Here is a 15023-nt window from a genome sequence, read left to right on the forward strand (position 1 = left end):
CTAATATAGTATTAGATGAGGGGTGATTAACTTAGGGCATTTGGATAGTTTGGCCTTTTGAGATTTACACTCTAAAAATGCTGGGTTCAAAACTACCCAAGTTGGGTTGAAAATGGACAAACCCAGCAACTGGGTTGTTTTAACGCAGCTGATGGGTTAAATGTTTGCCCACCCTGCTGGGTAGTTTTATTTAACCTATTTACAGTATTGTTTGCTTAAAATCAACCCAAAGTAGGTTGGAAGTTAACATTTCTGAATAGGTCTCTTAAATTAACATTATTATGTTTAATGAATGAGCCTAATTAAACAATAATAATTTGCTTAATAATAAATGTTCACCTTTTGATTATTATTGTTGCCTCTGGTCAGATTTTTATTTTCCAGCCTATTTTAGGTTCATTTTAAGCCAGCCATAAAGTGGTTATTAAACAATGGATTTAAATAAACTGCTCAGCCCTTTAGGCAAACGTCTGTCCATTTCCAACCCAACTTTGAAATTATTTTTGAGTGTATAATTGGACAACTGAGGTGTAATTCCCCATTTGTACCGGAGATGGTTCGACACATACAGAAAATGTGGCCATAGCAAAGTTTGTGAGAAATGTAGGCCTATACCTCTCTTCATCTGTCGCTATCATCTCTCAATCAAAATATGAATCTATTAGACGGGGAGTATAATAGGATAATTGTTGACATCTCAGTAGGCGTACTTGCCAGGGTTGTTGTGCCACTTCGCGAGCTAACAAGACTGTATGGGCAAAGATTTGATTGGAGGCTCGCCTGGGCATCACGTGTCTCGGGACGCCAGAGGTACTAAAGCCCCTAGGCCGTGAGCGCACGTGGGTGACGTTAGGGCCGGCCCTCTCCGGGGTCCCTTTTGTTGAACTATCAAACATAAGCCAGCTCCCGAGGGCTTCAGAACAGTGTTAAGACCACTGTGTACTGCGCAAGTCCTTGGAGCAACGCCATCAGTGTGGTATCACTGACACCATCAGCATCTCACCCAGACAGGAGCAATCATGTCGAGGTCTTTCTACGTAGACTCTTTGATTATCAAGGACCCCGCGCGGCCGGTTCTAAGCGAGCACACGGGGCAGGACTTTCTCATCCCCATTGGCATGCACTCTCCCGGCGTGATGAGCGTCACTGCGCCCGTTTGCCCGTCCCGGAAGACCGGCACTTTTTGTGTCTGTCCGCTGTGCGTAACCTCGCATATCCACTCTCCCCGTGGCGGAATCCCACATCTGCTGAAGGGCCAGGGCTTCTCCGCAGGTGACGCGGCGTTCTGTCAGAGGGTAGCACACCAACAGAGCCCCGCGTTAACGCACCCGGGACACGGACACGCGCCTGTCTGCACGCCCACAAGCTACAGCGTCACTGACCCTCGGAGGTATCACTGCCTGTCTCTAGGTGAGTGAGTGAGTGAGTGCGCGCGCATGCTACTACACCTGTTACCTATACGCGCGACTATTTTGCATAGGTACTATATTGAATGCAAAAGTCTTTACGCAAGTTACTTTCTTGTTTACTTTATGTTTTGATGAACTATCTTGAGCCGCAGTTTAGCACATTTACATCTATAATTAACAAACTGACTGTTTGCTTCATTATTTTTCATAGTTGGTAGGCATTGACGTGATTTTAATATTATTATTTGTGTGTGCTTTATAGGTGTGTCCGACAACAGCCACATACAGAACGGCAAACGGATGCGCACTGCCTTCACCAGCACTCAGCTGCTTGAGTTGGAGCGCGAATTCTCATCTAACATGTACCTCTCCCGCTTACGCAGGATCGAAATAGCCACATATCTAAATCTGTCCGAGAAACAGGTGAAAATTTGGTTCCAGAACCGCCGCGTTAAACACAAGAAAGAAGGCAAAGGTACGCAACGGAGCGCGCACGCAGGATGCAAATGCTCGGGCAGCCACTCACATTATCCGCGCTCTGAAGACGAAGAATCCCTGTCACCTGTATCAGCCACAGAGGAGAAGGAGACTTCGCCTGTCTAGAAGCGTCACGAACATCACAGACTTAAGTTCGGTATCTTATGACACGTTTAAGAGTATACGGATCCGTTGAAACGGCTGAATTTATAGGACACTGTCTTCCGTCGTTCAATAACCCAAAGTATATGGAGATTTAGCTACTGCCAATTCCTCTCTCTTTCCTCTCAAAGTGTGGTTTTACCCTGACACTCAATTCAGCTATTCTTATATATGCCACCAACTGTGAAATAATAGTTTTTATGCACGTCATGCAAGTCAATAACATGTTATACAGTTTAAGTGAAACGACCTCTGGTAATCCATTCTGTCATCCCTGCTCCTTTTAAGGATAAATGCTAGACAAACGGAGAAGATGAAAGAATCCCTGCGTGATACTGTAAATATGCAGACTGTTAATCCAATCTGTCCTAGACTACTGAGAAACTGTGATTTTTTTCCCCACCTGAGTTGTATGTACCTATTAAAGAAAATGTGTATATTTGTATTTATTTAAATAAATCACATCTGTAACTACACTAATCCGTTCTGAAATGTATTATTTGTCCTATTGGAACGAGACACCTGTTTAAATAGTATGTACATACATTTAAAGTGGCTACATAATGCAATATATATATATATATATATATATATATATATATATATATATATATATATATATATATATATATATATATAATGATATGGTAGCGTAGTGGATCACATTAATATTTAATTGACACGTTTAAATACGATCAGGATGAAAAAATTTGTTTGGGTTGGGAAAGGAGAGTCATGCAAGTTTGATGCAAACTCAATACACTCACAAAACATACCTCGACAATTTATATTCGACATAAACAGAACAGAAAAGTGCAGTACGTACATTTCTGTGTGGTGTAAACGCATAGTCTTAAATGTGTTTTAGCTAGACGCCAAACGCATTTGTTTTAATAAGATAACTTCACAAAGCCTTCTGACCCCTTGGACACTTTTCAAAGAGAACCAGGGGAAGTCTTTAAATTGATATAGGCATATGTGAAACTCATTTATAAGCATATACATATACAGTTTATGCTCTAATTTTAAAATGTTATCACTTGATTTTTTCTTCTTCTGGATGTTCAGATATTCTAAATTTCTTTAAGTAGGTCTTTAAGTACCATTTAAACATTATATTCTGACTTATTTTCCACTGCTCTTCTCATAAATTCCCTCCTATAGTGCTCAGGCCACAAAAGGCCTATAGCAGAGAACGTCTATCTCACGAGCCAGGTGATAGTCAATTATACGTCGACCGTATTCTGTGCCTGCTTTTCAAGAGACGGTTGTCCCCCTGTTAAATTAATCCGAAAAGAGTTTAATTGCAGTTTTTGTCCCACGTTTGGTTGCTTATGTAGCAATTCCTTCAATACGAACGAGGGAAAAAAGCTACGCAGAGCTGGCCAAAGGCTTTGACAGGTTAGATTGTCCTGCCAGGAACTCGCATTTAGCCGGCGGACCCCCGACGGCGGCGAGCTCAAGGCCTTTCACGAGACGTCTACAGGGTTCCTCCGCGCGCGAGAAAACGATTTAGTCACTGTTTCATTAGGCACTATTTGAACCTTTCAACTTGGGCCAAATTGAGGGGGCATGCTGAAAATTGAGGGATTACGTAGGAGGGGTGATAGGAAATTAGCGAACGCTTAATTTAACTCGTGTTCCGTCAGAGTTTGGGATACATTCCTAATTGAGAGGGGAAGCAGGTGAAATTTTGGTCCCACGCAGGTCCTTTCAGAGGCGGAATAAATGGCCTCCTTTCACGTCTCGCTTCACGATCATATATTATCGAGGGAAGGCACCTAATGAATATATATTGAATTTCTTATTAATCGAATTAGACTTCACCCCTTGCAGGTGTGCGAGAGAAAGAGCTCCCGACAAAAGAGTTTTCAACCGTTTCGGGACTGACTCTCGTTTTTCAGACGTGACACGCTTGACCCCAGACACTTGTCACTTTTCTAATATCAGATTTAAAATTGCAGTTTGGAATTTTGAAGACTTGAAATTTAACGTAGATTCGTGTTTAACTTGGATATTGAAACTTAAAACGTATATTTGATTAGCTATTGTTTTGCACGTTGTAGCCAAATTGTGAGGTAAAGTAATGCCTTAATTTGGTGTTATGGCATTTAATATCACTTGTGTGGGTGGTGCAGTTGAGTAGGCTACCATATATTTGGGAATCCGATGCTTAAAACCGTATATTAAATGGAAACAAAGTACAGCTGAGCTTTTAAAAGATTGCGCTCTGTCGCAAAATGGCCAATTACGCATGACAAAGAGCAATTAATTGAATCCCCTTTTAAGGCTTGCAGCTGCTTTCGCCTTGAGAGAAGTGGGGCACTCGGGCAATGAATGCCTCCATTTGCCTTTATGAAGTATATTTGTAAGTACATAAACTATACTTTATGTAGCCTAAATATACTAATATCATAGTAGTACACTTATAGGCTATATTTCAATATTGATTGGGACTAAATTGGCCCACTTTTTAGAGTACAAAAGTATTAAGCCTAACAGTAGTGAACTTTAAGTGCACAACTAGTTCACACCTACATTTGGTTGCACTTTATATTAAGGTGTCAATAGTGTAATTGTATAGGCCTAAGTACTGAGTAATATTAATTAACAACATACTGGGGTTAGGGTTTGGTTGAGGGATACTTTCATTCTGTTATTGCTAGTATACTATTGCTAGTCCGTCATCATTTAATGTCATCATTTAGTCACGCTCAAGTTGATCCAAACCTGTATACATTTCTTTGTTCTGCTGAACACAAAAGATGTTTGTAAGAATATTTGTTACCAGCAGATCTCGGTAACCATTGACCTACCATATCAACGCCCCCCCCCCCCCCAGCCCCCCCCCCCCCCCCCCTGTTTGAAACAACTTGAGCGTGACTAAACGATGACAGAATTTTCCTTTTTGAATGAATTATCCCTATGATACTTGTAATACTTGTTTAGTATATGAAAGTAACCTATATACACTTGAAGTGTACTCTCAACAAACTAGTTTAGTACAATTAGTTAAAAAAAATATGTTATTTGTCAAAACAACTTAGATAATTAGTGTGCATGGTTCTGATAAAATAATATTTGGAGTTTCTGTTGATTAAACCAATCTCCTTCATTGTATTAACTCACATTTTTAAATTTACTGAACTCAGAAGTTTAAGGCAACCAGGAAACTTACTTTTTTAGGTTATGCCAGGGTCGACATTTTTCATAACATTAGACAGTTTTGAATTTATGCTGTTTTGATGATGCCGTTTTACATTTGCATGAGCAATCTACTATCGCTTGTTTCTGTTTCTTCTTTACCTGTGTGTTGATCCGGAGATTCTGTAGTCTTACAGAAGATGCGTAATAGCGCCACCTACTGTATAACAGTGAAATCACGAATAGCCGGAAAACTAAGTCAGTGGCGGGGAAAGAGTAAGCAGCTATATTTGAAGTAAATTCCTTTGTACACCAGTGGACTAGACTACACAAAAATTCAGATGCTCAGTAACAAATCTGCTTTCTTTTTTAATCAATATTTTCAAACAATGTAAATGCAAAAGAAAGTATGTAAACCTAGGCCTATGTGGAAAAAAATATTTAATAGGCTATAGGCCTATACTCAATCAAAAGATTAAACACGACTAAAAGTATACTTTGATTACTTAATGGCACAGTATGTATGATTTTTGGATTAAAATAGGCCTATCCAAAAACCACAAGTTAGGCTATATGTTTTTTGACATGATACATTATCCCAAATGTTTCCAAGAATGTTTAAATCCACAGAAATAAGCTATTTTAACCAGGAAACAGACCGTGTCCGTGCATTTTTCGGAAACCCTCTGTTTTTTTGTATAAACACCAAAGACGCTTTAATATATTATGTGTTTTATTAGACAGGTGAGCAACTGTTTCGATACATTCATCAACAGAAAACTAATCATTGTTATACAGCTCAACACAGTTTGTCTTATTGTTTAAATCTGTTTTTCTTGATTTACCGTGAGTACCATGTTTTACCATGCCTAATATCGATCTAGCGTACTGCAGTCTCAAAGTAGCAGCCGAGTCAACGCACAGAGTAGCATTATAACATAATGTTCAACACAACACACTCAAATAATGTATCTAATATGATAAAACTACGTATCATGGCCAAAAGAAGCGGAGGTCTGCAGCATAATACAAGTTCTGCAAATGCAGGCGTCATCAAGCTATGCCTTTGTTTTGAATAAGTGACCTCTAGAGGCGAGAAATTACATATTGTGACTTTAATTATACTTTTAAGTATATCTCAATCAAGAGTATGGAGACCTTTCTTAAGTGCAATTTTAATATATCGTAAATACATAAAAAGTAGACTAAAAGTATGCTTTCTTATTTTTTAGTTTAAAAGTGTTGCCTTCAGTCACGTAAATTGCTTATTTAATGGACTAGTTTCAACTGCAAAGTACAATGTTGAAAAATGCAGTTGATGTGACATCATTTGGGCTTCTCTGGGTTTCCGTCCGAAGCCGATTGTTTCAAAGATGATGGAACTGCCAATTCTAGACACGTGTCCCATCAGTGCTGTCCACGGTAACTTCATTTAGTGGGAACTCGGTCATCACACAATATGTCCCGAGCGCTTTTGTCGCGCTCTCTAGAATGGGCCCTTTCTGAGACGTGTCAGCTCCTCTTTAAGGCGTCCCATTGTTCCGCCTCTGAGCGTGCCCACTATATTATCAAGTGTGCTTAGTGGCTTTGCGGGATTAGAATGTATAGCCGATGTTCAACAAAAAAGGGGAAAAAAGGTCAGCTTTGAATGAGATTGAATATAGAGAGAATATTATTCATTACTAAAACTTACAGGTGGAAATGAATGGCTTAAAAAAATAAAAATGTTGCTCTCTGTTCTTTATTTGTTGGTTATATTCAAGTGGAAAAGCAGGCTTTTGGTCTGTGAGAAATAATCTAAGTGAAAGCAGAAACATGTCAATCGTCGTAATCAATTGTATGTTGTCCTTTGAGCAAGAATTATGAGTCTTTGAACATTTTAGGAAATTATTTCTGCGAGGACACGCACAAGAGGAGCCAGAACGAATAAACAGCATGTAGAGCTCAGCTTCTGGAACTGGACAAAAACTTTCTTACAAGTACATTTCACAGCCTTGAAGGTAGGGTGTAACACTAAACCTGACTTTCAAAATGTGGTTCTAGAATATGCAAAGGCAAAGAAACAGAAGCTTGGTAAGTCAAGAACAATGTTATACAGTACAGGCCAAAAGTTTGATCATCAAGCCTGCATTTATTTGATCAAAAACCAGACATTTTTTTTTTATTATTGTGATATATTATTACGATAATATATATATTATTATTATATATATAATAATAATATTTGGCCAATTGGAAGGGAATTGTGGAGACATTCAGATTATGCTAAACACTGCTGAAATATGATTGGCTGTTTTGTTGTCTAAATGTTATCTGGGTTATGTTAGTACATGCAGCAAAGAAACACCAAAACAAACCAAAAATTGGAACACCAAAAGAAACACCAAAACAAACCAAACTCGATAGAGAGGTTGCAGTTGTAAGCGTGTTCTGCTATAGCGCCCCCAATGGGCAGAAGTTGACGAACTTTGGGTCTTGTTCTCAGAATAGCTGTTAACAATGCAAACCGAGTTTAATGCAGATTGGACTTTGCAGACCAAAAGCTGTCACTCTGCAGCTCTTGTCTGGCTTCCTCTTGAAACCAGCAGGATTAAAGATCTGGAATAGACCAGAGAAAATCATAAGCAGAGGCAGACAGTAGTGGTGTATTTTTACTCTGCTTAAGTACATTTTTCAATTCTATACTTTATTTTACTTTCTTATATATATATATATATATATATATATATATATATATATATATATATATATATATATATATATATATATATATATATATATATATATATATATATTTGGGAAACTTTTCTTCACAACATTCCAAAGCATAATTTTTATGCACTACGTTCCATATTGAATATAATTTTGTATATTGTATACTTTTACTCAAGTAAAAGAAAGAAATTACTATATATTTTGAATCTAATTAAGTATTTAAAAACTTTGTTTTATATAATGCAGTGCAGTAAAAAAAAAAAAAAGCTTGACATTATATAATATGCTTTGGAATGTAGTAAAGTAAAAGTTTTTCAAATAAAAACACTAATAAAGTTTATACTTAAAAATGTACTTGAGTAGAAAGTGAAAACTGTCCGCCTCTGATCATAAGGTAATGATAATCTGTTGGACCCCATATATATGTTGGACCCCTATATATATTACACCCTCCTGGGCTAAACGCCTATACTGTCTCTGTTTTCTGCGTCCAAGGTCAACCTTTATTCATTATAAAGTATTTCCGCTTCTGCCTCGGCCACACGCCCACAAATATATAGCCGATATAGAAGGAGAAAGACCCGGCGAGCTTCAGCACGCTGGACAGCGCGTGTGTGAAAACAGCGCGTCAGGCTGAGCCCTGCAGTGACAGCTGACCATTCACGACACTGACTCCAGATCAGGTCACCAACTACTGCTCACCGGGTCTCATATCGGACTGTCTGTATATCAGATCATTTAGTCAGATAGTGGAAGATTAAGAGTCCGTGTTCAGAAGAATTATCCATTTCTTATTGTTTTTTAATCATAAAAATTAACAAATTAATCTCTCTCTAGCTTACTACCATGAAACGCTTTTCTTAAAAAACAGTGTTCTGTTCTTTATAAGATTAAACAATATATAGCAGATACTGATTTTTGATGCTTCTGAGAGTGAGGATTAACTTAAAATTTGCCTTAAAAAAGTTAACATCGACCTGCATTGTGTGTAAGTAGTAATGTCTTAGATGCTGACTGAATGAGAGAGAGCGAGAGCGAGAGAGAGAGAGAGAGAGAGAGAGAGAGAGAGAGAGAATGCAAAATGTCAATATAAAAATGTCAGACCGCAAATCTTTGCCTTTTCTTTATAAGTAGTTATTGTGCTAATAAAGTTAAAGTCATTTGTCTTGATGTGGTTTGTACTTCGATTTAATTGTATTATTCCCAGAGAGCTTTAATTTCTCTCTCTCTCTCTCTCTCTCTCTCTCTCTCTCTCTCTCTCTCTCTCTCTCTCTCTCTCTCTCTCTCTCTCTCTCTCTCTCTCTCTCTCTCTCTCTCTCTCTCTCTCCCCCTCGCTGAATAGGCTTGAACTAAAGAGATGAGAGAGATGGATGTAGGATATCCCACAGATGGACATATACGCCACCATGTGGTTATATCTCTGCAGATAGATATAGGCTTTAAAAAACTCAACACAGCGTAGTTCATCATTCAGAAATTGAGAATTAAAAACTCGCTCTCCCGAAACATCAGAAATGACTCTCTCTCTCTCTCTCTTTCTCTCTCTATCTCTCTCTGCGCATGTGCATCGATATATTCCTCTTGGCGTCAGGCATACAGTGAGGAGGTGGACTGAATTGCTGTTGTCCCGTAGCTGAGACAGATTCTCCCTCTCTCTCTCCCTCCCGCTCCCGCATTCGTCCCATACTGGTTATTGTATAGGCTATATATGGGCTATTATATAATTCTCTGTTGTTAATAACGACCAGCAAGTCCTGTCGCACTGTCAATGTTTTGTAGTTTTCGGAACAATTTACATTAAACTTTATTATTAAAAATGACATCACAATCGGAAAACTGGAAAGGTAGCGGTTTGATTGAAAAGTGCCTTGGTTTTACACAGCAAACTTTCTGGCCACTTTTTAAGTCTCCAGGTGTTAATCGTATTCTGTAATTTACACACTCTTTTCCTTATCAAAAGCCTCTGGTGTGGTTGGCATGTCTGCTTAAACTCGTTGATTAATTCCTTTAACCCAGACATTTTAAGTAAACAATAAAAACAGCATAATTGCGCGTGCTTGTTGCCAATCTTTTGCTCACTTCAATGCATTTAAAAAGATTCCAAACGAAAGCGCCGATCAAGGTATCCCGCGCTATTCTAAAGGCTTCAGTTTTAGCCTCGGAGATTAGAGCCTTTTGTTTCCAGAACAAGGGACTCTGTTCTTTTGAGCGGCCGGGCGACACGAACATGTGGAAATAATTGTGCTGAGCAACTGGAGATGTGTGTTTCTCTGCGAGGGTGAGCTGCAAGGCGGGCTCCTCTGAACCGGCTGCAGGAAGAACGCGGAGAGGGCTAGAGGGGGGCCAAGCCTGCCCCGGGGCTCCGCTCGCCACATACCGGGTCAGTCATCTGCACAGAGAGCTGCGAACCACCGTGTGCAGGGGACACGAAGGCCACCAGTTCATAATGAGCCATTATCTGCAGCCCGGTATGTCTTAAAGTAGAGCTGAAGGGCAAAAAAACTAGAGACGAGGTGGTGGCGTCATTTTTTAGGGAATTTTACACATTTTTCACATATCGTATACAAATTAACCATATAAAAAAATCTAACTTCATGAGTAGTAATGTTATAGATGCTAAATGAGAGAGAGAGAGAGAGAGAGAGAGAGAGAGAGAGAGAGAGAGAGAGAGAGAGAGAGAGAGAGAGAGAGAGAGAGAGAGAGAGAGCCACAGACTTTGTTTCTTATGTTAGAGCGCCCCCTTACATGCGTCGGCACGTGCCAATGATGGACCCACAATTTTGTGATTTTCTCTGCAGGATGACCCATTTCACAACACTTTACATTTGTCACAAAAGTAAACTATATTATCTGAGCACCCAAGTCTTAAATCACATTTGGCCAGCATAAAATGAGAATTAAAAACTACTCAATTAAAAAAGTCGCAGAAATGACAGAACAATCACAAATGAAAGTCGGCTTCAACACGCATAAAAGAAAGCGCAAGCAGCTCCAGCTGCAGCAAGCACCGCCGAAAAGCGCAATCATCTAAAAGCTGAACATGAAGAATGAAGCGTGATGACAAGGTTAATCGAGTTACTGGATGTAATTGGGCATTCCAAATTCTTTGATTTCTTTCCTACCTATATAAACCTCTATAAAAAACAGTTTTAAAGGGTCACTTGACTTCATTGTCCCCCCCCCCCCCCCCCAAAGATCCCTTTATTCCAAAAGGGCCCCTCTTAGACTTACAAAAAAAGCATATGGCTCTTTTCTTCCCTGCTCAACCTCCTTTCATGCACCTCCTTCAGAACTGCAGAGCAGGGAGTAATCTGACTCCTCTTCGGAGCTGCAGTGTGAAAACACGGACTCTTATTTTGAAAGGACGCCTGGGGCAGGGAGAGGGGAGGGGCCGTTTCCTGAGAGTTATTTACTTTGAGCCAGATGATTAGTTCTCTGGGAAGGATGGACTGTAACATTGAATCAATTACAGGTTGCTCTTGCAGAGGCGCATTTGTGTGAGTGGCCGTGGTGCAGGACGGAGAAGCACAGCACAAGGAGAGGATTACTACTGCTTTACAACTGAGGACCCTTGGGCTGATTAGAGTATTTTACAAGAGCTTTGCCATTCTTTTGGCTGTTCTTTTATCAAAGGGAACAACCAAAAGGGATTAAAAAGGTATTGTATGTTTAAATTAGTTTAATTAGTTTCTTTTGTATTTTCTTTCATGCAAAGTTTCCACCAGACGTTCAAACCCATGGCACTTATTCAGGGTTAGACCAATTAAAGCTGCTCTTTTGTTTCTTTTTTTAACAATTGCGTTTTTAATTTAATTAGTTTCCTCAAATTCTGAGACGACCAGTAAAAAGAAAATTATAAATAAATAACAGCTAGCCCTATATTAAATCACTAAACTATTTTACTTTTAAATGATAAGTGGATTTATATATTTTTCATAAACGCTCACAATGGACAAGAAAAAAAAAAGAGACGGATTTTTCCACTTTGATTCTGGAGACCATCGAGCAGGATTATAGACTTTCCCCCACGGAACCGCGTTATCACCCGTAAAGTCAAAGCCTGGTTGTGCTGGATCCCAGTTGGAGCCGCAGGCGCGCAGCTGGGGGTGCCTCTGCCCGTGGAGAGGCGCAGCTCTGGCATCTAAAGGAAAACACATTTCAGACTGGATACTGAGCCCTCAAAATGTTAATGGGATGCCCATGACCACACTGGAATATCACTCTTTGGATTAGTCGATGGGATGGAGATTTATTTATTGCGGAGTGATGAAGTCAAAGCACGACTGAGGAGTTCAGAAAAAGAAAAAAACTTTTTTGTCGCCTTCTGCGCTGAAGTCCGCGTCGATGATGAATCTACGTGAATGGGGAACTTCTCTCACATCTGGATTAATTTAGGTCGTATTTACCAAGGGGCAAGGAGAACGTGTTGGTTTGCTTTGACTAAAACAAGGATGGAACTGGATGAAATAAAAGAAAAAGTCATTTTGTCTTTCTTTTCTGCAGCGAATTACAGCTGCTCTTAGAGACGTCACCTCACCAGGCTATCTTTAGACCGCTTTCTTTTATTCCCATGGAAATCGCTTTTACGCGTGAAGTAACTGGGTGTTGGATGGCACCCCTCACTCAGCTGTTGCCCGAGAGTGTCAAGCGCAGCGGATCGGTCGTGTTTGGCGGCCAGTTGCGCATCTGTGTGTGGGCGCCTGGTGCCGGGGGTGCGCGGAGAGAAGTGCGGGCCGAGGCTTGCGCTCAGACACCCCTGGACAGATGAGCGGTACAAAAAGCGCACCATTCCAGAACTGATTCCCACGGCAATCCGATGGATTCCTAAATCGTGGCACAGAAAGGGGTCGACTAATTACAGTCTTACTCAACACCCCCGGATTCACCAAGGATAATTAGCTTGAGAGGGCTGACAAGAGCAAATGGCAGAGCTTCAGTCTTCTCAGGGCTGTAAAAAGTCCCCCCCCCCCCCCCCCCACACACACACACTTTGAAGTACTAGACAATTTCTTTGCAAACACTTTAAACTTAATGTACATGCTTTCATCAATTATCGACCATGTTTTTTTTTAATTAGTATTATTTTACAGAGGACCAATTAAATATGTGCTGCAATTTGAATGATAATTGAGTTTCCACTTCAGATTGAGTGACATTGCCTGTCTGCTGAAGCGCTGATGGAACCCAGGGGTCCGAGGATTAGACAGACAGAGATAAAACACGCGCGCGCGGAATGTCTGATTAGAAACTCGACAAGGCAAGAAGTTTCAGACCAGTCACGGCACTTTAGAAATCATACGAACAAAGACAGAATGCAACAAGTTGTGCTGCAGCACTGTAATCTTATTTACGCACTTTAGTCTCGTCGTTCTTAAAAAGTTAGATTATATGTAATTACATGCGGCCACATTTAATTGCATATTTATACTGATTAAAATATATATTTAAAATGATATAGATTATAGCAGTACAGATACAATTATCTTAATACTGATATGTGTCTGTATAAGCTGTCATATCCTATATTAAGCTGTATCCTCATGTTTTAGGAATTTAAAAAAAAAGTTCAAATTGTACCAATGTAAACCAAACTATATTGATTTTTAGAACACTGAAGAAACTCGTATCTTTTGGTTCTACCCGCTGCGGTGGTCTGTCCGGGAAAACGTGTACTGTGTCTCCACCTGGTGGTCAAATAAAGCTGAGCCGATCTACCCCAGCGCTCCCCCGCCGAAGAGCCTGGCGTCAGTTGACTGACTGAACTGCGTCCAGACGCTTTAAAGACCTTTTATGTTTTGGCACTGAACCTTTCCGAAACTTTCTGCTGCCGATGATTCAATGTTCTTTTCCGGCTACCTGAGCTATTACTGTATAAAGGTTCATCTTTTACACCGGATTAACCACAAGAGAACAAACCCAAAGAAATGAGCTGTGCTTGTGTTTGGAATATCGATTTTCGTATTTTCTCGAAACGTTTAAAGTCGTAACATCTTTTCTCCCCTTTCAGCTGAGCACAATCTACGTGAAAATGGGATTTCTGGAGACACATCTCGTTTTGGGGATTGTCTTACTTGGGGTATTTTCAGGTATGTGAAAAAATTAAGTTGTTGTTTTCGTTTTCATTTTTTAATACTATTTATTAGTTATAATTATGTACTAATAGCCTACTAATATGTACCACTACTATTTAAAATCTTCAGTATAATTATTTAAATGCATGACATTTAAACAAATATTTATTGGTTTTGATTAATATAATTTGTTTATGTATTTTATTTTGTTTTTTTTATTTTACTAATATATACTGTTATTTAAAAACTACCGTATAATGATTAAATATACGGACTATATAAAAATGTATTCGTTTTGATTAATATAATGGTTTTATGTTTTATTTATTTTACTAATATATGCCACTGTTATTTAAAAGCTACAGTAGCCTATAATTAATGAAATACATGAAATATAAAAAAGAAAAATTCGTTTTGATTCATATATATTTTTAATTTATTTATAGGCCTATATATTTAATGAATTATGCTGCAGCTTTTAAATAACTGGGGTACATATTAGTAAAATAAATAAATTAATTAATAAATAAAAAAATAAATAAAAAATAGCCTATATATATATATATATATATATATATATATATATATATATATATATATATATAGTGGTAGCTACATATTAGTAAAAGAAATAAATAAACAAAGATAAAAAAACATATATTGATCACAAAAAAATTCACTGCTTAAAAGCTACAGAACAAATCATTAAATACATGAAATATTTTCCTGTAGATGTTTCAGAACCTCAGCCTGTTATTAATTACGATAAAGAGGAAATTATTCTGACACCTCATGCGGAGTTCAGCATCACATGCTCCGGAGAGCGCAGAGTGACATGGGTCGAGCCATTACCGCTCAACAGCGCGGTGCATTCCGGGTTAAACCACAGCACTTTGGTGATCACTGATGCTGAGGCCTTAAACACGCGTCTCTACACCTGCGCTTATGTGGATGATATTGCAAGCTTCGCTGATATCTACGTTTTTGTTCTAGGTACGTTTTTGTTCACGACTGCTGCATGTGTTGCAAATAATTAGCACATTAT

At 39.0% G+C, this 15023-nt stretch overlaps 2 protein-coding genes across 2 annotated transcripts in view; both read left to right on the forward strand.

Annotated features, from left to right (window-relative positions):
• Positions 1–909: 909 nt before the first annotated feature.
• gsx2 (GS homeobox 2) lies at positions 910–2456 on the forward strand. Its single transcript, XM_067418466.1, has 2 exons — positions 910–1410; positions 1672–2456. Exons 1-2 carry the CDS (start codon positions 1020–1022, stop codon positions 2010–2012), a joined length of 732 nt encoding a protein of 243 aa, XP_067274567.1. The 5' UTR covers positions 910–1019; the 3' UTR covers positions 2013–2456.
• Positions 2457–11364: 8908 nt separating this feature from the next.
• The window catches only part of pdgfra (platelet-derived growth factor receptor, alpha polypeptide), a 29852-nt gene continuing 26193 nt past the window's right edge, over positions 11365–15023 (forward strand). Inside the window, exons 1-3 of the mRNA XM_067416949.1 lie at positions 11365–11565; positions 13915–13993; positions 14711–14971. Coding sequence (XP_067273050.1) covers positions 13936–13993; positions 14711–14971 — 319 coding nt within the window. The 5' untranslated portion in view covers positions 11365–11565; positions 13915–13935. The remainder of the gene's footprint in view (positions 11566–13914; positions 13994–14710; positions 14972–15023) is intronic.

Source organism: Pseudorasbora parva, chromosome 15 (assembly GCF_024679245.1).
Source record: "Pseudorasbora parva isolate DD20220531a chromosome 15, ASM2467924v1, whole genome shotgun sequence".
NCBI lineage: Eukaryota > Metazoa > Chordata > Actinopteri > Cypriniformes > Gobionidae > Pseudorasbora > Pseudorasbora parva.